Source organism: Lissotriton vulgaris, chromosome 9, assembly GCF_964263255.1.
Source record: "Lissotriton vulgaris chromosome 9, aLisVul1.2, whole genome shotgun sequence".
In the NCBI taxonomy this organism is placed as follows: Eukaryota; Metazoa; Chordata; class Amphibia; order Caudata; family Salamandridae; genus Lissotriton; species Lissotriton vulgaris.
This window is the reverse complement of record NC_141697.1, coordinates 897,337,923-897,361,878: the sequence shown is the minus strand read 5'-3', so window position 1 is coordinate 897,361,878 and position 23,956 is coordinate 897,337,923. Positions and strand designations below refer to the sequence as shown.

The following is a 23,956-nucleotide window of genomic DNA, read 5'->3' as shown; positions in this document are numbered from 1 at the left end:
AGTTTGGGTCTTCTTGGGTATTGTACCGTCAAATACTGCCGTAGTGGTAATGTGATCCAGGACATCTGTTCCGCTTTATCCAGTATTTGATTAAGGGCATCCATGAATTTTATAGTGGGATCATCTTCCAGTTTAATGTATGTGGTGGTATCCTTTAAATGTTCAGTAACTTTGTTGACATAGAAACTGGTGTCCATAATGACCAGGGATCCACCCTTATCCGCCATTTGAAAAGTTATCTTTTTTTCTTTGCTCAACTCGCGCAGAATGTTAATCTCGTCTTTCCTGAGATTGGGTGTAACCCGAGGATGTAAATTCAGTTTAGAGAGATCATGCCGTACCAACGATTCAAAAGTATCTAGGATTTTGTGTGATACTGGCGACATGAATATGCTTTTGGGTTTGAAGACTTTAAGTTCTGGGTCCTCAATATCAGGATCAGGTGTGGATGTTTCTGACATTGGCAATACATTTGTAAAGAAATGTTTTAATCTTAAATTTCTCATGAAACGGAAAGTTGCCACTTCAATTCTAGTTTGTTCGTATGATAAACTGGTACAAACGATGTGCCCTTGTTCAGAACTAGTTCTTGTTTTCTAGTTAATTGCTTGGTGGAGATATTGATCAAGAGGGTTTGCCCTTGCTCCTCAAACTGCGTACCTCTGCTTCCCGTTCCTTGGCTTCCTTTTCCTTGATTTCCTTTTCTTTGTCTTTTGCCCCTCCTTGTTTTTTGTTGTGTGGAGGTCTGCCTCCTCCTTGACCCCTCTCTAAAAAAGGGTGGTGGAACAGTTGCTGAGGACAATTGAGCGGAACCGCTAGCTCCATTTTTGTTCCAGACGTTGTTGGCTCTTGTTCAATGACCACTGGTCGTCTACAAGGGTCCAGTTCACCATCTGATACTATTGACTCTTGAGAAGATGTTGTTGGTTTTTGGTAAGGACGGCGTTTGGCATACACTTCTGCCCAGGTGTAAACCTCATTCATTTTATAGTCAATAGTATCTCTACGGAATTTGCGTAATTTTCTCTCCTGAATGTCCTTGCCATAAGAGTCTAATTTTGCATTGAGGTCCTCTAATGTTATCTTCCACAAATCAGTTTCACATCGGCTTGATAAATCTGATTTAATTATGTGAATTTCTTCTTCCAATTCCTTAATTGTTTTAGAGAGTTCTTCAACTAGCAGTAAAATTAAATCCAGTGAACATTTGTTTAACACTGCTTGCCATTTCTCCATAAATCTTTTGTTGTACTGAAACTTGTACAAAAGTGGTTTTATAGGTAGACGTAATTCCCGTGGTATCCTTTGTACCTTATGGTACTGTATTAATGTAGAGGCATGCAAGCGCTGCAGGGTGAGCAGAGTGTGAGTATGCAGGGTGAGCAGAGTGTGAGTATGCAGGGTGATCAGTATGTGAGTATGCAGGTTGATCAGTATGTGGGTGTCCAGGGCCAGCAGTGTGTGAGTGTGCAGGGCCAGCAGAGTGTGGGTATGCAGGGTGAGGAGAGTGTGAGTATGCAGGGTGAGCAGTGTTTGCGTATGCAGGGTGATCAGTATGTGAGTATGCAGGGTGGTCAGGTTGTGGGTGTCCAGCGCCTGCAGTGTGAGTGTGCAGGGTGAGCAGAGTGTGAGTGTGCAGGGTGAGCAGAGTGTGAGTGTGCAGGGTGAGCAGAGTGTGAGTGTGCAGGGTGAGCAGAGTGTGAGTATGCAGGGTGAGCAGTGTTTGAGTATGCAGGGTGAACAGTATGTGAGTAAGCAGGGTGATCAGTATGTGGGTGTCCAGGGCCAGCAGTCTGCGAGTGTGCAGGGCGAGCAGAGTGTGAGTGTGCAGGGTGAGCAGAGTGTGAGTATGCAGGGTGAGCAGAGTGTGAGCATGCAGGGTGAGCAGTATGTGGGTGTCCAGGGCCAGCAGTGTGTGAGTGTGCAGGGCCATCAGAGTGTGAGTATGCAGGGTGAGCAGAGTGTGAGTATGCAGGGTGAGCAGAGTGTGAGTATGCAGGGTGAGCAGTATGTGGGTGTCCAGGGCCAGCAGTGTGTGAGTGCGCAGGGCGAGCAGAGTGTGAGTATGCAGGGTGCACAGAGTGTGAGTATGCAGGGTGAGCAGTGTTTGAGTATGCAGGGTGAACAGTATGTGAGTAAGCAGGGTGATCAGTATGTGGGTGTCCAGGGCCAGCAGTCTGTGAGTGTGCAGGGTGAGCAGAGTGTGAGTATGCAGGGTGAGCAGAGTGTGAGCATGCAGGGTGAGCAGTATGTGGGTGTCCAGGGCCAGCAGTGTGTGTGTGCAGGGCCATCAGAGTGTGAGTTTGCAGGGTGAGCAGAGTGTGAGTATGCAGGGTGAGCAGAGTGTGAGTATGCAGGGTGAGCAGAGTGTGAGTATGCAGGGTGAGCAGAGTGTGAGTATGCAGGGTGAGCAGTATGTGAGTATGCAGGGTGATCAGTATGTGAGTATGCAGGGTGATCAGTATGTGAGTATGCAGGGTGATCAGTATGTGAGTATGCAGGGTGATCAGTATGTGAGTATGCAGGGTGATCAGTATGTGAGTATGCAGGGTGATCAGTGTGTGGGTGTCCAGGGTGAGCAGAGTGTGAGTATGCAGGGTGAGCAGAGTGTGAGTATGCAGGGTGAGCAGAGTGTGAGTATGCAGGGTGAGCAGAGTGTGAGTATGCAGGGTGAGCAGAGTTTGAGTATGCAGGGTGAACAGTATGTGAGTATGCAGGGTGATCAGTATGTGGGTCTCCAGGGCCAGCAGTGTGTGAATGTGCAGGGCCATCAGAGTGTGAGTATGCAGGGTAAGCAGAGTGTGAGTATGCAGGGTGAGCAGAGTGTGAGTATGCAGGGTGATCAGTATGTGAGTATGCAGGGTGATCAGTATGTGAGTATGCAGGGTGATCAGTATGTGAGTATGCAGGGTGATCAGTATGTGAGTATGCAGGGTGATCAGTATGTGAGTATGCAGGGTGATCAGTGTGTGGGTGTCCAGGGTGAGCAGAGTGTGAGTATGCAGGGTGAGCAGAGTGCGAGTATGCAGGGTGAGCAGAGTGTGAGTATGCAGGGTGAGCAGAGTGTGAGTATGCAGGGTGAGCAGAGTGTGAGTATGCAGGGTGAGCAGAGTTTGAGTATGCAGGGTGAACAGTATGTGAGTATGCAGGGTGATCAGTATGTGGGTCTCCAGGGCCAGCAGTGTGTGAGTATGCAGGGTAAGCAGAGTGTGAGTATGCAGGGTGAGCAGAGTGTGAGTATGCAGGGTGAGCAGAGTGTGAGTATGCAGGGTGAGCAGAGTTTGAGTATGCAGGGTGAACAGTATGTGAGTATGCAGGGTGATCAGTATGTGGGTCTCCAGGGCCAGCAGTGTGTGAATGTGCAGGGCCATCAGAGTGTGAGTATGCAGGGTGAGCAGAGTGTGAGTATGCAGGGTGAGCAGAGTGTGAGTATGCAGGGTGAGCAGAGTGTGAGTATGCAGGGTGATCCGTATGTGAGTATGCAGGGTGATCGGTGTGTGGGTGTCCAGGGCCAGCAGTGTGTGAGTATGCAGGGTGAGCAGAGTGTGAGCATGCAGGGTGAGCAGAGTGTGAGTATGCAGGGTGAGCAGAGTGTGAGTATGCAGGGTGATCCGTATGTGAGTATGCAGGGTGATCGGTGTGTGGGTGTCCAGGGCCAGCAGTGTGTGAGTATGCAGGGTGAGCAGAGTGTGAGCATGCAGGGTGAGCAGTGTTTGAGTATGCAGTGTGATCAGTATGTGAGTATGCAGGGTGATCAGTATGTGGGTATGCAGGGTGATCAGTATGTGGGTGTCCAGGGCCAGAAGTGTGTGAGTGTGCAGGGCCAGCAGAGTGTGAGTATGCAGGGTGAGCAGAGTGTGAGTATGCAGGGTGAGCAGAGTGTGAGTATGCAGGGTGAGCAGAGTGTGAGTATGCAGGGTGATCAGTATGCGAGTATGCAAGGTGATCAGTATGTGGTTGTCCATGGCCAGCAGTGTGTGAGTGTGCAGGGCCAGCAGTGTGTGAGTGTGCAGGGCGAGCAGAGTGTGAGTATGCAGGGTGAGCAGAGTGTGAGTATGCAGGGTGAGCAGTGTTTGAGTATGCAGTGTGATCAGTATGTGAGTAAGCAGGGTGATCAGTATGTGGGTGTCCAGGGCCAGCAGTGTTTGAGTGTGCAGGGCCAGCAGAGTGTGAATATGCAGGGTGAGCAGAGTGTGAGTATGCAGGGTGATCAGTATGTGAGTTGCAGGGTGATCAGTATGTGGGTGTCCAGGGCCAGCAGTGTGCGAGTGTGCAGGGCGAGCAGAGTGTGAGTATGCAGGGTGAGCAGTGTTTGAGTATGCAGGGTGATCAGTATGTGAGTATGCAGGGTGATCAGTATGTGGGTGTCCAGGGCCAGCAGTGTGTGAGTGTGCAGGGCCAGCAGAGTGTGAGTATGCAGGGTGAGCAGAGTGTGAGTATGCAGGGTGAGCAGAGTGTGAGTATGCAGGGTGATCAGTATGTGAGTATGCAAGGTGATCAGTATGTGGTTGTCCGGGGCCAGCAGTGTGTGAGTGTGCAGGGCCAGCAGTGGGTGAGTGTGCAGGGTGAGCAGAGTGTGAGTGTGCAGGGTGAGCAGAGTGTGAGTATGCAGGGTGAGCAGAGTGTGAGTATGCAGGGTGAGCAGAGTGTGAGTATGCAGGGTGAGCAGTGTTTGAGTATGCAGTGTGATCAGTATGTGAGTAAGCAGGGTGATCAGTATGGGGTGTCCAGGGCCAGCAGTGTGTGTGTGTGTGCAGGGCCAGCAGAGTGTGAATATGCAGGGTGAGCAGAGTGTGAGTATGCAGGGTGAGCAGAGTGTGAGTATGCAGGGTGAGCAGAGTGTGAGTATGCAGGGTGATCAGTATGTGAGTTGCAGGGTGATCAGTATGTGGGTGTCCAGGGCCAGCAGTGTGCGAGTGTGCAGGGCGAGCAGAGTGTGAGTATGCAGGGTGAGCAGTGTTTGAGTATGCAGGGTGATCAGTATGTGAGTATGCAGTGTGATCAGTATGTGGGTGTCCAGGGCCAGCAGTGTGAGAGTGTGCAGGGACAGCAGAGTGTGAGTATGCAGGGTGAGCAGAATGTGAGTATGCAGGGTGACCAGTCTTTGAGTATGCAGGGTGATCCACACCACATGCATACACTCCATGGCGAAAAGACATTGCCATTTACAATGCCATTTTCTCTAACTCAAATGAATCCGTGACCTATTGCATTTCCAATGTTTCTTTAGCTGTGCTAGCTTCACTTTGACCCATTCCCCTTTCTCCAGTGACACTTCCTTGACTTTGTGTCGCTTGTTGTACTGGTCCATGTAAATTCTTTGTGCTTTCTCCAAGTTGCTTCGCACTATAGCTGGCGACTATTTGCTTTGTAAGGTGAGCTGCATCCATGCCGCGTTCTCTCTCGTGAACGAGTCACGACTAGGCCTGGGTGGCAAATTCCGTTCCGCTCATTGAATTTGGGTAATTTTGCGTTCCGCGGATAACACCGAATTGCCCAAAATTCTACGTTCCGTGACTTCGCAAAATGTTTTCCTTGTTCGCGTTCTCAAAATGCGTGTTCACAAGATATTTCCCTCGAGCACGCAAACAGCAATTGCGAACAGGAAAAAAGCATCGCGAACAAGCAATTTCTGCATGTTTGCAGAGATTTTTTACCGTTTCGTAGAGATTTGCGTAACGTGATTACGTAAATTCCGCCCACCCCTAGTCACGACCCCGCAGGATCTTGAAAGGACTATACCTGGTCATAGATGGGGTAATGCGGTATGCCCACACTGTGCATCTGAGTTCCGACTCCCAGTTCTTCCCAGTGCTGATGGCTGCTTGTACCGATCCCATGAGCACTCGGTTAAACCTCTCTGCAAGACCGTTCCCCGCCGAATGATACACCGGGGTATGCTTGGTCACGATGCCATTCTGTTCCATGAATGCTCTCCATTTATCATTTATCAGATGTGAACTGTGGACCATTATCACACGTGATGACCTTTGGTATGCCTTCTCTTAAGAAGGTGGCAGTGAGAAAAGCTAGGATTGTGTCCGTGTCTGCAGTTTCACACAGGTCAACTTCTGGCCACTTGGAATATCGGTCTATGAGGGCGATGGCGTACTTGGGAATGCTCTGTGCATCCACAATAGGGCCCAGAATGTCCACTGACAGTTCTTCCCATGGGTTGATGAACTTTCCCAATGGCGGTCGTAGCATGATTTGTGTTTTGTCTGCATTAATGCACTGCTCACAAGCACGAACGTGCTTCCCCACCTGGTTGTCCATTGCTGGCCACCAATACGCTTGTTTGACTCTTTGCTTCGTTTTGACAATCCCTAGATGACCTTCATGCAGGATCGTCAGCAGGCAGTCCACCAGTTGCCGTGGGGGGACCACCTTGTCTCCCCATAGAAGGAATGTGGCATCATCTCCTACGGTTATTTCTTCTCGGACCGCCCAGAATTTCTGAAGTTCGGTGTCCATGTGCTTCTTCTCTGGCCATCCCCTCATGACGAATCGTTTGACGGTCGTGAGATCTGTGTCCTCTTCATATGCCATTTCCAAGTCTTGTGCACTTATAGAAGCTTCTTGGTCCTCCGCAAAGGCTATCATGCACTCGTCCCAATCTATGCGCTCCGGTGCCGCTTCCATTGCTGCTCCTCTGCTGAGGTAGTCTGCGACCTTGTTCTTGGTGCCTGGTAGGTATTCTATATTGTACACAAAGTTGAGCAGTCTGAGCGTCATTTTCACAATGCCTGGAGTGGCGCTGGCGTGTCCCTGGACGTCAGCACTTTGACCAACGGCTTCTGGTCTGTTCTGAGGAGAAATCTGGAACCCCAGAGGAACTGGCGGAATCTTTCCATCGCCCAGATCGCTGCTAACATCTCCTTTTCAATGATGCTAAACTTTTCTTCGTTGGGAGCGAGGGAGCGAGACGCGAAGCTCACCGTTGTGGCTTCCCCCTCCTTGGATCTCTGCATTAGGACTGCGCCCAGCCCCCTGTCACTCACGTCAGTGGTGAGAATGATAACGCGTTTTGGTCGAAGCTGTGTAAGGGCAGGGCCGCGCAAACGTCGTCTTTTATTTGTTGGAATTCCTCGTGGGCACCCACCGGCCATGCGAAGGCGTTCCTTTCCATGAGTATCTGGCATAGGTGGTGCGTCTTGGTGGCGAAATGTGGCACAAATTTGCTCTGGAACTCTGCCATTCCGAGGAAGGAGCGGACATCTTTGTTTCGGGGTGTGGGTGCATTCTTAATGGCTTCCACATTGGCACGTTTGGGCGCAATTTCTTTGTCACTTATTTCATGGTCCAGGTATGTGACTGAGCGTAGGCCGAATTTGCATTTGTCCCACTCCGCTGTGAGACCGTCATAGTATACGTAACACCATGACTAGCTTGGCGTCATGGTCTGCTTTGGTCTTTCCCATTATTAGGATATCGTCCTGGAAGTATTGCACTCCCTTGGTGTCTTTGAATAGCTTGTGCATCAACTTTTGAAACACTGCTGCTGCAGATGCTAATCTGAAGGGCATCCTCCGAAATCTGGAGCAACCAAATGGCGTGATAAAGGACGTGAGTTTTTTGCAGGTGGGGTGTAGCGCAATCTGGTGGTACGCCGAGGCGAGGTCTATCGTGGAGAACCATTTAATGTCTTTGGTCTGGGCCAACATCTCATTTATTTTTGGCAACTGGAACTTGTCCACTACTATGTTTTTATTGAGTTCTCGCAAGTCTATGCAGAGGCGCACGTTTCCGTTGGGTTTCCGGGCTACTACTAATGGCGCTAGCCATTCTGCGCAATCAATGGGTTCTATTACTCCATTGTCCTCTAGGCGTTGTAGTTCCTGTTGTACTGCTTCCCTGCAATTGAATGGAATGTTCCTCACCTTATGACTTACTGGCTTGGCGCCCTCCTTGAGGCATAATATGTGTGAGAACTTAGTTTCCCTACGGTGCCACTAAAGACGACTGGAAAGTCTGCCTTCCATGTGTTGTTCTCATACGTTTGTGTGTGGTCTGTCATGAGTACTTGCGTCTTGCCCCCGGGGTTTAGTTGAATCCCTAAAGCTCCCTGGTCAACCCATACCAGCACTAAGGGCCCTTTTTCCGCCAAATACAGCTTGCCCTCCACGGTTCTGCCTTTGACCTCAAACTGAAGTGGGCGGAACCCCACCATGGGAATAGGCTCCCCTGTGAAGGTGACTGGGTGGATGTCTGTGGGGAGCAGGTGAGTGCCTATGGTGTGTGTGAAATCTCGGTCCCAGATGTTGCGTTGGATGATGGTGTACGGGAACCCTGAGTCTGCAACCATGGATACTTGTACCCGCCCTATGCATAGTATACATGAAGGCTTCTTATTCCTGGAACAGTCTATGCCCAAAATCTAGTTATCAATGCACAGAACACAATCCTCTTCTTCCTCGCCCACCGCCTCTTCTGTGTCCAAGTCCAGCATGACACATTTCACAGCGGGCTTGCGCCTGCACACTTTCTCAAAATGTCCCAATACCCCACAATACAAACATTTGGCTCTGAAGGCCGGGCATCGCCTCTCATTGGCTGCATGTGCTCGGCTGCCACACCAGTAGCAGCCGTTATTGTTGTCCCCAGGGGTCCTTTGGGATACGGGCGTCTTGGGTGTGAATTTCTTGGGCTGCCTCGTGCCTGTCGTGGGCGGCGGCTTGTGCACTTGGGAGGTAGTGTCCGTTACTTTGCACACTGTGGCTTTACTCGCGCTGTCTCTCTTTGCCGCTTCTGCACACCGTTTTGAGAGTTCAGCTTTCTTGACCATGGCTGCTTTCTCTTTGAGGGGGGCATCGCCACTGACCCATTGCTTCTCTTGTATGGACGTTTTCACGGTGTGCATGATTATCTGATCACGTATAAAGTATCGTGAAGCAAGCCAAATTTGCAGGTGATAGCTAACCTCTTAAGCGCCGCTACATAGTCATCTACTGACTCCCCCAAGGACTGTTTCCGTTGAAAGAAGTTAAAGCGGTCGATGGGAGTGCATAGTACTGGCTGGTAATGACTGTCCAGGTCCTCTAACGCATGTTGGAATACATTGTCCTCCTCAGGGGGCCTAGTCTTTTTCACCATGCTCAAGAACACTCTAAGGCCTTCCGGCCCTAAGTTGTGCAACAGGATTTTTTTTTCCTGAGTTTACTCTGAAAAACTTCCTCCCCTTCATCCTCCAGCGCAGATAAATAGTTCAAAAAGTATCCTTTCCAGTCTTCCCATTTTATGGCCAGCTCTCCAGGTTTTGGCAGAAAGGGGACTGGGTTTGTAAGGGAGAATGTTTGGGCACACATACTGGCCGGCCGTTGCGGTGGGGAGCCTTCTGTCGTGTGCGGGGGCTACCAGGCGCAACTTGATCGTGCTGCACAGCAGGCCCTGCCTGGGACGTGAGGTCGTTGCCCACATGGTCTTGGCTTTGGTGCGCCAGGGTCAGGTGCCGGGGGCTGGCCTGGGCTTTGCGAGCATGGGGGCTCCTTAGGTAGCGGTTGATGAGTCACTAGTGGTAACTGGGCGGCCCGGGAGCGTTGCTGTGGGCCTGGTGGCAGAGGAAGGCAATGTTGCAGAGAGTGATGGGCACCGTGTCTCTCCCCGCTGCTGTCTGCCGTTATGGCTATCCTGGAGAGGGACTGGCTCCTTACTCGCTGCCCTGTGCGATCCCCATGTATGCTCTGCAAATTCACAGGTGTTGGGCACTGCCCCACTTATGGTTAATGCAGGCTGTCAGGTCTCCCCTTCTGTGTGGTTATTGGTGCTTGTTGCGCACTGTCTCTCGTGGCCTCCCTGCTGCTCTGCCGATACGCTGGTGGAGTGTGAGAGTGGTACCTGCAGGGAGGCAGCTCCGTGTCCCGCTGCCATGCTCTCCGGGGTTTGCCGGCCGCCTCCTTGACCTGGTATGGTCGGCGCGTGCGCGGTCTGCCGGGACTGTCGATGTGTCCCCCTCAGCCTCGTCGCCAATTTGTGGTATATGCCTTGGGCCAATAATGAGGCGGACACTCGTGGTGTGTGTTAGTTATACTCTTTAATCCCCGGAGAGCGCCGGGAACAGCGTTTACTCACTCCGCTCGATAACTGCGGCTCTCGCCCAAAATGGCTGCCCCACGCTCCCAGCATTCCCAGTCACCACACGTGACAGGAACACTAGAGCGCTACACCACAATACATGGCACAGGTTCCAATTTTAGTAAGATATCTCTCACATTCTGTGAACAGTGATTAAAAATCGCGTGGTTCTCACATTTTGTGGATATATTTGAATGTTTGCAATGTATGCTCTAAATATCAAATAAAGACATGTGTACGATTAGTCAAGATTGGAGATTGACTAAATATTTTACAAGAAATAACGTATAAGCGAGAGGCCAACAGAGTATTTCACGATATGTTTCTCTTTTTGGTGACAAAACAGTCCGTTCCAACAATGCGCACTCAAATCAGTTCCTATAACTATGTTAATCCACTTTAACCACCTGGCATTAGGATTTCTATTATATCGATTACTATGTGTATTGACAGAATGTGTAGCTCAGAGTTTGCCACGGTTTCCATATGCTGCATAATTTGTCTTTTTGTACCGCATAATTAAGGCTGCCACATAATAATCTCCTCTGATGCCCACAAGTTCTGTCCCTTTGTGACATAGTCTTACTTTGCACTGGCCATTATTGCGTGTGACATCTACGTCTCATTGTCGGAGTTCAAAAGCGTCACGCCCACCTGCTTGAATTGGCCTGACTGCTATACCGCGCTAACTAACATATGCGAAAGGGAACATGGCTAATCAAATTGCTGCGCATCCGATCCACGGGGAACAACAGACAACAAACGAAAATGATCACCAAGGACATTGTTCAGTCATCCCTGGCTAGCCCGGAGTAAAGGCCTGGCACGTGAAAGACATGTTTACAGAGCCGCAATCTGGTAGACCTGGTGTCCTGGGATGAAATGTACAATCAGTTGGTCTCCGAATGGTTCCACCGCCTGCCTCCCAGCTCTGCAGGGGCATGTTGGTAAGAAGTGACGTGTTCCAACATTTCCATTGAACAGGATGATGTTTATTTTTAACATGGCAAAATCATTTCCAACCCCACTTCTATGTCTCAAATTCTGGACAGTGCCTCTTCAGTGGGACACGAGGGAGTGGCGCGTGCGTGTGACAGCCGCAGATCGCTGTCCTTGGGAGGCTCAGGCGTTCTCCTCACAGACGGCACTGGGAGGTCTCCTCGGGTTGCCTGTCAGAGAGGCGGGGGTCTCGTCTTCCAATCGCCAGCCTGTGAGGAGGAGGGTCCAGCTCCACCTGACTGGCTGCAGAATATGTCTGAGTCTTAGGCAGCCGGTGTGCCCTGCTGGTGCTGCGAGCTGTCTGCTAGCGGCAGCTGATCGAGAGACACGTTAAGAGCGCCCAGACCCGACCCACCGAGCGCTCCGGGGAGCTAGCGACAGCGCTGCCGCTGCCCACAGAACACCCGCAGCGCTGGCGAGGGCGCCACAACCAGCCCCGAAGAACCCTCAGCGGAGCGAGCGACAGCTACTACTACCCGCCCCAAGCGCGTTCGTTAGAGCAAGTCAAAGCCCCAACCAGTACGAGAAGATTGACGAACTTACAAAACCCTACAACCCTGTCCAAACAGCGACAGCCTAAACCAAAGAACGACAGCTCCGACGTGTGACAACAAGCCTGACCCCAAAAGCCAGATTCAACCCAGTCTGAAGAGGTGTTAAGTGAGTCGTCGTCATACTCAACCGCATTAAGAACAACCAATTCTGCTATTGACATTCCTGAACCTTTCCAAAAAGTTAAACTGTCCTACTGACAGTCCAAACACCCAAAAGCCTTCAGTCTGGTCTCCAACGACTTTAACAGAGCTGTCAACAGCTTTCCTTGACCCCCAAACTAAACAGCGTGGAAGAAGGTGACCCACAGACGACAGCCGCAATCAACTCTTAAGAATAACAGCACCAAGCACGTGCAAAGAACACCCAGTGGGTCTTCCACCCCAGTGTGAAGAGGGCTTGGAAGAGTTAGTGAAAGACCATACCCAAGCAGGAGAAAAGCAGGAGCAACTTCCAAACCAACTACAGAACCCCATCGACAAGCTGCCGCCTCCAATCCTAAGGAGCCATGGCTGAGGGAGGAGAGGGAGAGGACGAGATCCAGTTTCTGAGAACTGTGAGTAGTGTTTGACAGTCATGGCAGCTGCATTGGGGTGCCATTGTGGTGGCGTTCGTTTTTGGATGTAGAAAGGCAGGTGTGGGTGACACTGTTTGGGCCTGATTGCTAATAAGATCGACATGAATACTTATGAGTTCCTATTTCAAGCTATTCAGAGAACTGAAGATCGAAGGAGTCATGAATGTAGCATGGAAATTTGAGGCCCAAAACGAAGGATCCGGAGTTCTAAAGTTCCCTCAATATAAGTAATTTCATATTTGGTGTATCCAATAAAAATATTTGGAGAAGAGGGGGTGGGACTGCGAACTAGTTAAGCACTATATAAAAATAAATTGACTTTTTGTTTTGAATGTAATAAACAAATTGCATCTGGTGTAAAAAGAGTATCTCCCAGCCCCAGAAAACCACCCACCAAAGAACTGCAGAGCGACAGCAACCACATTTGGGTCCTGTACTGAGCGAGTTGGTCAGCTGTTTATAAATAGTTCCTTACACATACACCAAGGGATGAGGGATGTGAAACTTGCTTTTAGCTTCAACTACCCCCTCCTCTTTAGTATATTTGTACTGATGCTGCTGCTGGTAGTGGCGATGAGGAGGGAGGGAAGCAGAGGAAGGTGGGAGACTTGTGGATAGTTTTGGGATATTGCTGAGTCGGTCAGCTTGGAAGGCTGGTTTCTCCTTTCAGGTCTTTATTTAAACAGCCCCTTGACAGATGCAGGTCTTTAAAGATTGCTGAAGCCAACTGGAGGCGCCCAAGGGAGGAGGGGTCAGAAGGGTGGGTGTAGCGGGAAGGATTCTGAAACTCTCCTGGAAGCCATTTGCCCCTACAAGAATAGTTGGTCTTAGTCTGTATTGAATATGGCCCATTCGTATAGGATGTTTGAATAACTATGTCCTAGATCCTATGTATCCCCAAAGGAAACACAACACTTCCTCTGCAGACTGCTTCTTCTATCTAAGGACTGGGGTTGTGATGTTTGTGTTAGTCCAAAATAGAACACTGCTGTTTGAGCGAGCATGGCTCGTCTGATGTGGGAAACCTGTGGTGTCTAAGACTTGAGACTGTATGATGTGCGTCGCGGTCTGTATGATGATCAAACTTGTAATTTCTGGGTAACCTGAAGGTAGCTCTGGTATTTCAGATTTCAGGCCTGTGCTTTTAAGATCTGTGTAACATACAGGTCAGCTCTGTTGCGTGGGACCCGAGACTGTTAACTACTGTGCTGAAATAGAACTGTTGGAGACCTGCACCTGTAGGATCAAGGTAACCTGAGGTGCAGCACTACTGTTACATACACGAGCCTGTAAGAAGTGTTTAACTCTCCCCACGTGGGATTTCACATAGCTCCTCTATAGGGAGTTGTCAGAGGTATGATTTAGATTAATTGTAAGCAGGATCCCAGCTCACAACCACTGCATGCCGTCTTTCTGGTATACATTTATTTTTAAACAATATGGAAAGCACAATACAAATTGTCTTAAACACGTTCTATACAAACACGCAAGGTGTATTATCACACAAGAACGCTCAAACGATTGAGCTATTTCTTGAGGTGTACACTGCGGCCTTTCATGAGCTGAGTTACGTGGGGTCTTGGGTAGCAAAAACTGCTCAAAGAACAAGGGACGCTGTTTAAAAGCCGAAAGGCTTTAATCCATCTGATCAAACTGGGCTGGAATGATCATGTTGCTGCACGTTATCATTTTTAGCCAGCACATGACAGGTATGTATAGTAACACAACTGATGATGGATGGAAAGCTGAACATTCTCAAACACTCACCCCCAGTTACAGATGTGGGTTAAATACATTGTTTTTTTGCTCACCGTGCTACCTTAGTTTGGACCCAGCCATATGCAAATTAGTCTTGACCCCGCTCCCCATGGGAACAGTCCAGCCCAAACTACCAGGCCAGGTCCTCCCTGGACTGGAAACAAGCTTCCTCGGACCGGTTTGGGGGTATCACTCCTCATCAGCCAGGCTAGCTTGATGTGTATAGTGCACATCCTTGCACAAAAGCATCGAACCTAAACAGTAAGATCTGGGTCACAAAACAATTTTGACTGGCGATATTACGTACTTTTGGTGCTAAGTAAGTTAGTGATTGATGCAAACACCTTTTACCACCTTATAATGAAAGCATGTTTGTGTAGGTATCATTATATGACAAGCTCATGGCTGCAGTCTTTCTTGTGATGTGCTGTATTTTGTGCTATGTTTTGTGCAGTATTAATGCATTGAATTGTTGCGTTTTAGTGTCGTTGTGCTGCATTCTATTTTTATTGTTTTGCTGTATTGTTTCCAGTTATGTTTTTTTGTTACATTGTTATTTTGCATTGTATTAGGAAATTGTGTTCTGTAATTACTTTCGAGATGCTGTAAAGTGCTATGACATTTCCAACCACAGGCTTAGCTTAAAGCTGAAATTACAAACATTTACCACTAAGATGGAAATATATTGCTGTTCCAGCTTGCCAACTATTAAAGATGCCAGCTAGCCAAAAACTGTGACATAGACCGGTCTTAAATTAGAGCTTCAATGTTCACTTCATGGGCTAGTAACGTAAGTATTTTATGTGACCTGCCTCCCACACTGCCCTGCCGATCCGCCCAAATACACCTGATTCAGACAATTCAGGAGCAAGAGGAATCTATCTATCTATCTGTCTGTCTGTCTGTCTATGTATGTATCTATCTTGGTGCAGTATGTACTGTGGCACAAGATAGGTTATGCACTATATAATCCTCCACTGATCACGGGCTGTGCAATCTAAGGCTTAAATCAGAGGGTGAAGTATATACTCTGGCATATACCAGGAGACTTTGTGCATTCTCTGACACAGGTTGGGTAACTGATGTGTGTTTTCTGGCAGAGATCATGAAAGTTGGGTCCAAGAGGCATTGTGTCAGCTGCAAATACGGATGAGCCTGGGTCACCTGTTCACCCTGCCCTATCACTTACAGAGTATGTCTAGGTTCACCCCATTATTCGACATGTGTGTCAAATCACTCATTATTCTGTTGAGATTAGTGGTGGGCGAGCCACTGAAAGCTTGATCCAGGCTCCAACCTGAAGCCTGGCTCTGGCTCAGCTCAAGGCCCTGTTAGAACCTCGAGCCAAGCTTTTTTGTGGCTTCCGCCTGTCTGCCTCCCTTCCTTTCTCTACCCAGATTGCGGCGGCGGCTGACGCAAAGAAAAAGTGGTAGGGTGGTTGGAGGGGGAGCAGGAGAGGGAGCGTGGGGGGAGCAGGGGGAAGTGCGGGTGGAATATTAAAAAACAAAGACTTACCTGAAGCTGCCAGCCGCCTCGCGCCTCAGTGTTCCTTTGCTTTCTAGTCTGAACAGACACTGCAACAGCATCAGAGACTCCCTGTGCAATCTCCACTCTGCTGTCATGCTATTACCAATAGCATGAGAGCAGCGCACGGATTTGCCTGAGCGGGCTAGTATAGTGCTCGCTAAGGCACAGGGAGTCTATGCTGGTTCTCCAACCCAGCTGTATTGTGCAGGCGGATTAGAGAAACCTAACTGTGCATGTCTGTTTGGCCGGTCTAAGACATCCGGCTAAAAAGACATACACACTTAGAAGTGCACATCCACTTCATTCCTCCTCCCTGCCCGTTGGCCTGGCCCCGCCGCTCCCTACCCATGCAGGCTCGTTTTATTTTTCAGCTACTGGCTCTAAGCCAGTGGGGTGATGCTCCTACGCCACTGTGGAGGAGCCACCGCTGCCAGGATGTGGCGTTACGGTCCGATCTGCCAACAGTGGTACTGGGGAAGCAGGTTTGAGTCTTGACTTTGGCTCATCATTCTGTGATTCTGAGCAAATCACTTAATTTCCCTATTCTTATAAACAACGAATGTGAACCTGTGGGATGTAACTGCCACTCATGTAAAGCTCTCCGATACCTTTGGGTCGAGTTTGCCCTACATTTTAAAAATTGCAGAAAAATGCACTAAATGAAAAAAACACAGCCTTAACATAAGGCAAGACAAACAGATACCCATTTACTGACTGATTTGAACAAAGTGAAACCATAAAACCTGGATAAACCACAGCTTCCCCACTTTCAAATGTCGGAGTTCACTTTTAATAAGTACTGTGCTGTGGTATAATGTGCCCCTATTAATTTAAAATCTTCAACATATTTAATGAAATTACTTTTTGAATTTTGAAGAGACTATCATATTTTATGTGATATTTGTTGTATGATTTACATAGCAAATATTTTTAGGGCTCGGCTCTTGCACGGGCTGCAAGATCGGAGTCAGACCCTTGGCTCGGCTCTCCGTTTATTTGTTGACTCGCCCTCATCTACCTGTGATCCCATCACTTCCATTTCCACTTCAGCTCCAATGATACACAAATACATCTTTGGGTTACAACCGCCTAAAGTCCTGGATGGGTCAAAGCATCACGAAGCATAAGGGCTTCAAAATGAGATACTGGTCCTAGGACAACCTTACTTCCTCAAAATCTAACTGTGCATCCCCAATAATTATCATGGGAAACAGTTCCAATAATAACCGAAGTAAGAAATGCAAATATCATATGGGATGCCCATCTGAGTAACAATACCCCAACCAGGAATACTACTAAAATGTTTCCCCAACCATTTGACACTACAAAAAGAAAACCATGCCAGTCATTCATTCTGTGTGAGAATCACCCACAGTAGCTGGAACACTAGTCAACTAAGGCAGTGCATTGTTGGCCTGCTCGTATGCCAAACCATTGACTACAAAATGCTCATAATGAAACAGGATACATTTGGCCTAAAAAATAACAAGTCCATCACTACCTAACTGAGAGACATCCAATGGTTTCTTGTACATACAAGAATCCCTCTCATAATCTGTGTAGGAGGCTGGATCAGTATATAGTGTCTACCTATGGTGTGGCGCTGTACACTGAGTCCAGGCAACCCTTAATCATAGTGTTTAGGTCCCTGATAACCTAAGCTCTCAAGGGGTAGTTGTGGAGAGCAGCTAAGGCTTATTCAGGAGGGTGTAAAGCAGGTACATTTACCACTGAGACAGCCAGCAAGCTTTCACACAAGAAAAACCATACCAGGTGAGTATAAAAAAACGTTGCATCTATTACACACGCACTAGACTGTAACATGGTATATCTCCAACCCGGAGATATCAAATACGCACAAGAAATACTTTAGAAACAGTTAAGTAGCAATGGGGGGGAGGGGCGGGGGGACGAACGATATAAAAATAATAGAGGAATGTGAAATGGTTACTAAAACGGGACTAAAACCAAAGGATGGAGGACCCTAGGGGGAGCACAGAACCCCCAAAGGTGAGTAGCCAGAGACTCCAAGGCGCCCAGGTGCTGAGTGGTTACACCTGGTCAAACGTACATTGGGTAACCGGGTAATTCGCAAATAGATTTTTACTGTTCTAGGACCCTTCTCAAAGGACCCAGAAGGAACCACTTGGATCCAGGAAGGGTGGAGATCCACCCCATCCGTGGATATCCAGGAAACCAGGATACCTACATCAGGGATCCCCGGTGCATAGGGGTGAAGTGGTGTCGGGACCACTGGTTGACTCCAATGGAGGATCGTGGAGGATCAAAAGCCGCAGAGCCTTGTGAACCAGGTCTTCGGACCCAGGTCATGGAATCCAGACATGAAGAACTTGTTAGAGGTTCTTACTGTAGCACAGTGAGGTTATAGCAGCAGCTGTGGGGACCAGGTGACGAAGCAGGAGCACAGGAGCCATCCACAAGCTGTCCCACGCCTGTCGACGAGTGCAGGAAGGTCAGTGGCTGGCATGACCACCAACAAGCCTTGGCAAACACAAACAATGGTTTGCAGTAAAAGATACTGTGTTGCAGATCAGTGAGGTCTGTGGGACTAAACCAGCAAAGGTAGGTAAGAGCTGGCCCTCAGCACGCAGGAGAGTCAGCAGAAATTGATGGAGCCCCTTCAAAGACCCTCTGGAAGCAGGCACGGGGAACTGTAAGGAAGCCTCAGTCACACACAGGAGATAAGGCCCACAATGTAGGGGATGCAGGCAGGACGTCGTTTTTGGAGCTGTGCGATGCTGGAGGCTGGGGCTTCTTGGAGCTTGAAGATTTTCCGTGAAGAAAGCCAATGAGTCTTGGCAACAGCAAACAGACGCAGTGCACAGGGAGGTGGTTCCCATTGGCTGGAGAGGGATTACAGCCGCCCAAGTTGTAGGGAAGACTGGTCAGGCCTCTGGAGAACCAACAAACCACCACCTGTATTGCAGAGCCGGGTCGATATCCATGGGACAAAAGGATCAGTAAACCGGTCGTCGACGAAGAGGTGCCTGCGAATGCAGGGAAGTGACTCCTTCACTCCAAGGGAGATTCCTTCTGGCTTGGATGCAGGCACAGTCCTTCTGGACTCTGAGGATGCATGGCAATGGAGCTGCAGAAACTTGAAGAGCATGGAGACAAAGTTGCAGCAGGAATCTTCCCACCGAGAGCAGTGTTGTCTTTAGTCCTGGCTCGACGAAGCAGAGGAGTTCCGGTGTCCACCAGCAGAAGTTAAACAGTCTTCAGATGACAGGCAGTCAGACCTTGAAGTTGTTGTTGGGACGAATCCAAGGACCCACCCTCCGGGGAGCCCTTACGTAACCCTAAAAAGGGGAAGGACCTCTTCTGTGGTGACCCACCTATCGGGGGCAGGGACACTACTCAGCTGGGCTAGCCAGTCAGATAATCCCAGGGTCCAATATTCAACAATGGAAGACTCAAGTGGCCACCTGGAGGATCTCTGGGCACCTCACTGGGGAGGAGCTGGACCGGGGTGAACACTACCCTGTTCTTAGTGTAGTTTGTGCCAGAGCAGGAGCCAAGAGCTCCTAAACTGGGCAAAACTGCTTTATGCATGGAGGGCACCAAATGTGCTCTTCAATGCAGTCTGGTGGTGCTCTGACGTGCCCCCACCCTACCTAATTCTAAAGGAGAGGTGGCCACACCTCTTCTGCACAGAAAATCCTTTGTTCAGCTTCCCCTGCCCGAGTGAAGCTCATCAGCAGGGGTCAGAACACGGTCTAGTGCTGGCAGCAGCGTGGGCTGGCAGGCAGACACTGTAAGGCTACACAGGTAGGTATTTGAGGGTGCTCTAAGGAGCCACCAGTACATGGCATCATGCAACTAAGACTGGAATCAGCATAATTGCATGATTCCAACATGTTTGATACCAAAAATGACCAGGTTAGGGACAGCCATTATGTAGGTAGACATCTTGTGTCAGGCACTGCTTGCGCTTTTGTAACAGGAAACCGGTATTGCAGAACTGCTGCAAAACCGGCCAGAGTAAGAAAAACAGCCCTCAATGAGTCAAAAACCGGCCCCACCCGAAAAACGCCTGGTGCCCACTACGGCTAGTCCGGCCCTGACTACACACTTTTCATGAAGATACTGTACTTATTGTGCTCAGTCAGAAAGCCACTGTGTGCTCTACTCGTGTGTCAGTGGGCACTGTTTGGAATCCATCAAGGCCACAATAACACACATGGAGAGTTCTGAACTAAGTGAAGAGACATTACACAAAAAGACTCAGGTCATGGACCGCAAGCAAATAAGTGCTTCAGAATTCACGTTTACGATTTCAAAATACTCACGGATTTGCTTTTCATGGAAAAAAGCATGACAAGTAGTAATAGCGAGGTAACCCTTGTAAGGCCACATTTAGAAGACTGTGCTCACTTTTGGCCAACATATAAGAGAAATGAGAATTGTGTACAGGCAAATGTTTAGACTCAAGCTAGTGAAAAGGCAATTTCAGACAATAAAATATTTATCTTTACTTGGGTCTATACCCTTCCCTTTCCAAAACGAAATGTTTCTCCGTCGTTGGGGATAATAAGGGGCGGTATCCTAGGCAAGGATCATTTGAAAAGGTTCCAGTCATGGTGCTGCTCGGCACCAGTTTCATGTAAGAGACACTTCAGGTATGAGCAATCATAACACCAATGCTCTCAGAGAAGCTACCTCTACCTACCTTCAGGTGGCCCCAGTACGTCAAAGGCTAATTACTTAAGTTGAATAACAGTCCTTCACGCCAAAGGAATTCATATGTAGTGGTGGACCCTAACAGCATACTAGGTGTCAGTTTACAAATGGGGCTTGTGGATGGATACTGTAATTGGGGATGAGATATCCCCTGCGGATGTAAGAGATATGTATAAGCCCCCAGCACGGCTCCTGCCATTTATGCCAAACTTGCATAATGGTCCCTATGCATCCCACACACATCATGAAAACTTCTATGTGGCAAGTTCTCGCTTTGATCTGCACACTACAGTTGAATCACAGACTGGACTACACTAAATTCTCAACTGTATTGCCCTTATACTATCTTTTGATCTTGAGTCCTTTATAACCGAGGAGAAAAACTCTGGAGCATCCTTTAGTCTCCATTTGGAAAATGTTTGCTGCATGTCTGAAGGGCTTTTCTGAAAGCATTTGGAATGTGCCCATAATATCGCATTCTGGAGAAGTATGAAATGAGTTCTTTAAGTATTATGGTGATGCCAACAGTGGGTCAAGCCTCTACTCTGAAAATGTCTTCTACTGGTCCGCTGTCACTGGTATTGAGATGTCTGCATTGGTTCCTGAATCAATGGTTCAGAAATGTTTGAATACTGTCAAACCTGGAATATGCCAATGTATTCATTTAAATTGTGATTAACACGATGGCAAGAAGATTTTGATACAAGAAGATTAAACCAGGAAACTCAGTGGGGTACCACAACAAGTACTGCTATTTGGAAAACACAATCCAAAATGAGGAACTGTGCATGAAAGTTTCCAAGACTCCTGTTTTCCTACGGCTGAATTGTACATAGCATTCAATTTTGCCCAGAGGACATTGCAGCCCAATGTGAAATTGTACGTTTTTTATTTTTCTTTCCAGGGGAAAATATTTTCATCCCTTCCTGAAGACCTAAGTTTGAAGGTGATACGATCCCCTGCCCACTCTGAAAGGGGAGTTACGCTAGCCCTTTACTGGAGTAATTCCAGGAAGAGTCTGGTAGGAGTTTGTCATTGTCAACAAAATCACAGGTTTGCTGCATTCACAAACTTTCAAGACAATCCATGCTTTTATCCACCCACTCCTTGCGCTTTGTGTAGGTTTTACGATTACAGTTTCTCCCTTCAACAGTAAAAACCTTCCTGCCTGTGGAGAAACCCTCTTTGAAAATGACTGTGAATCAAGCACCTACTATGTGTGTGAGCACCTGTGGATGTGGTCAGTGACAGGTTATGGCACAGAACAGGAAGTACAAGCTTAGTGCCTCATAAGAGGATAACCCCCTTTTATCTTTTTTACATTTGATAGCAAAATGTGGCAAAATCTATGAGGTAAATTCTTCAATCTAGATTTTAGTGTGGCACTTAGAATGGATGTATTTGAAGATTCACTAGGGCCTCAGTTCTGAGACACCTCATCATGGGATAGCATATGGAAAACAATACACGCAAATCAAACCAAAGACTCGAGAAACCGTAATCTATCAATAATGAGACACAGTTAATACATAGACCAGGTGACTGTTCCCCAACACTCCACTGTATGCAAAAACATTTAAGACTCTTATTTCCTCAAATTCTCAGTGGAAAATTAAGACTTCCAGTGAAAAAGAAGTTGGAGAAATACTAAAAACAGGAAGAGGTCCTGTGAGACATTGTCTGAAGAGCTAAGAAAAATGTGTTCTTATCTGCGCACTCCCTTATCTAGTACAGGTTTACTATTCATAAATGTTTGTACACTGTTTGTGTGCTGCTTGGTTATAAGGCAGCCAGCCCAAAATAACAATCAACATCCGGTGGATGATTCCACTAGTTTACCAAGCGCACTCCTGTATTTAGAGTATAACTACTGTAAACAATCGATAACCATGAATAATGCAATTAATCACTCAAAGAAAAAATTATTCTTCCAAACATAGCTTTATGTAATCTTCAACATGTAAATCATATTTGTTTCAACATATTGATTTTGGAATCAATTTAGGACATCAATACAAACTTTGAAAATTTACAATTCATTATCACCAAAACACAAAGTTATTGTAATGACTCTAATGCTGAGAACTCATAAATGAAAACACAGTTGAGAAATAGGCCCAATGCATTTCGGGGGGTTCCCTTCTTCAGGGGCACTGAAAAAATAAAACAATGTGTCAATAATTTACATAAACATTCTTATTGTTAAACAAAACTTCAACTCAAAGCTCATTTAAACAATTTGCGAAGGCAGTTCATAAGAAACACTGGTAATGAATATGTTTATTCGAGCATCTAATTTATTCAATTGATTTGATAAATACTGTAATTGCGGATATCTTATACAGGTCAACAATTGGAGATGAAAAAGAAAGATGAACACTGTGTTTAAGAAAGCTCATCCGTTGTTATGGGGCGATATTACAATTCAAGATTGGTGACTCAAAGTCAGATAAACTACAAGTTGTGAACTCTTTTGCGTGTGTTGAAAAGACACTATTATACTCACATCTCAACTACTCGATATTATTTAGAAGAATTCCAAAACTCAGACATGTAGAAATATCAATGGTCAATCTTTCAGCTGAAAAACGAAAATGACAAGATGCATGTTTGTCAGCATCATCACTAATCAATTCAGAGGCCTGAATGAAATTCTACCACTCATAGTGTGCGCTTACGTGATGCTATGGTAGCTGTGACTGAGAGACGTCAAACGTAATCTGGCAATGTCAGGAGACAGTGTTCACTCTTGCACAAGCACTGAAGCCATCTGCACTCAAACGTGCAACGACCGCTGTGGGGATTGACTTTTTACAGGGCTTGTTTCAGAATAAGTTTACAGATTGGACACAACACGCTTACATTGTAGTTTAGGGTGATTAAAATAAGAAGAAAAACATATAGCATCATGACGTGACGTTTGATCGTGTATTTTCCACGCTGTTTATGCGAAATGATAGACCACAACAAATAGCTCAACTCCAGGTCTAATTAGTTACTTCAGGCAGCAGTTTTCTGCATGCCCACAATGTTTCATTATTCAAAGAGGGATAACCATCTCCCGCCCAATTACTAAGTTTTCGGTGCTCTCGTGGGAGCACATGAGGGCATGATATTCAGCAGCTTTGTTTTATTGTCCATTCCAAGATGGACGACTATTTGCAGTCCTATCTCTAGATCGATGGACTTCACGTGGGAACACGTAGCGGAAGACACCCGGTAGTCTTTTTTCTTGTTTATCAAACAAACGCGAGTATTTAAGACGGTAGCAAATTGCCAAACTCTTAATTCGTGGCGGTGTTTGGAAGTATCACGGAGTCATTTTGTGGAGTTAGAGGTGAGTCAACGTGTGGTTGAGTTGGTACGAGCAGATAGCCCGTGTAACTTTCACTTTGGATTCTAAAAGTAGACTTGTTTCTCTTGCAGATTTAAACCAAGAAGCCTAGAATTTTATTGGAGTGAAATTATGCAACTCTGGTGAGCGAATATATACAGACGGGTTTCAGTATTTGACTTAGGGTTAGATTTCTTATTCAGTAGATTATGTTAAATGGTCACTGCGTCAAGTGGAAGTTAGAGTTCTTTGTTGAATTAGGAGGCGTTGGACTCCACTGGGTAATAGTTAGTGTATGGGTGTGCATTTAGACAAGCATGTACTCTCATGGTTACACGTTGGCCAAGTTTGAGATTATCCAAGAACGACATTGTTGACACGTGAAATGCTTACTTCAGTTGCTTGATTTGGTCACGAATTTCTCAATACATTCACTT

The 23,956-nt window shown here is 47.3% G+C and overlaps 1 protein-coding gene across 11 annotated transcripts in view; it reads left to right on the top strand.

Moving 5' to 3' along the window:
• The first annotated feature begins 11,333 nt into the window (after positions 1-11,333).
• Positions 11,334-23,956, top strand: part of RYR1 (ryanodine receptor 1) — a 1,215,008-nt gene continuing 1,202,385 nt past the window's right edge. For all 11 annotated transcript variants that reach the window (XM_086938669.1, XM_086938668.1, XM_086938662.1 and 8 more), the window contains exon 1: positions 11,334-12,178. In XM_086938669.1, coding sequence (XP_086794795.1) covers positions 12,131-12,178 — 48 coding nt within the window. In that variant the 5' untranslated portion in view covers positions 11,334-12,130. The remainder of the gene's footprint in view (positions 12,179-23,956) is intronic.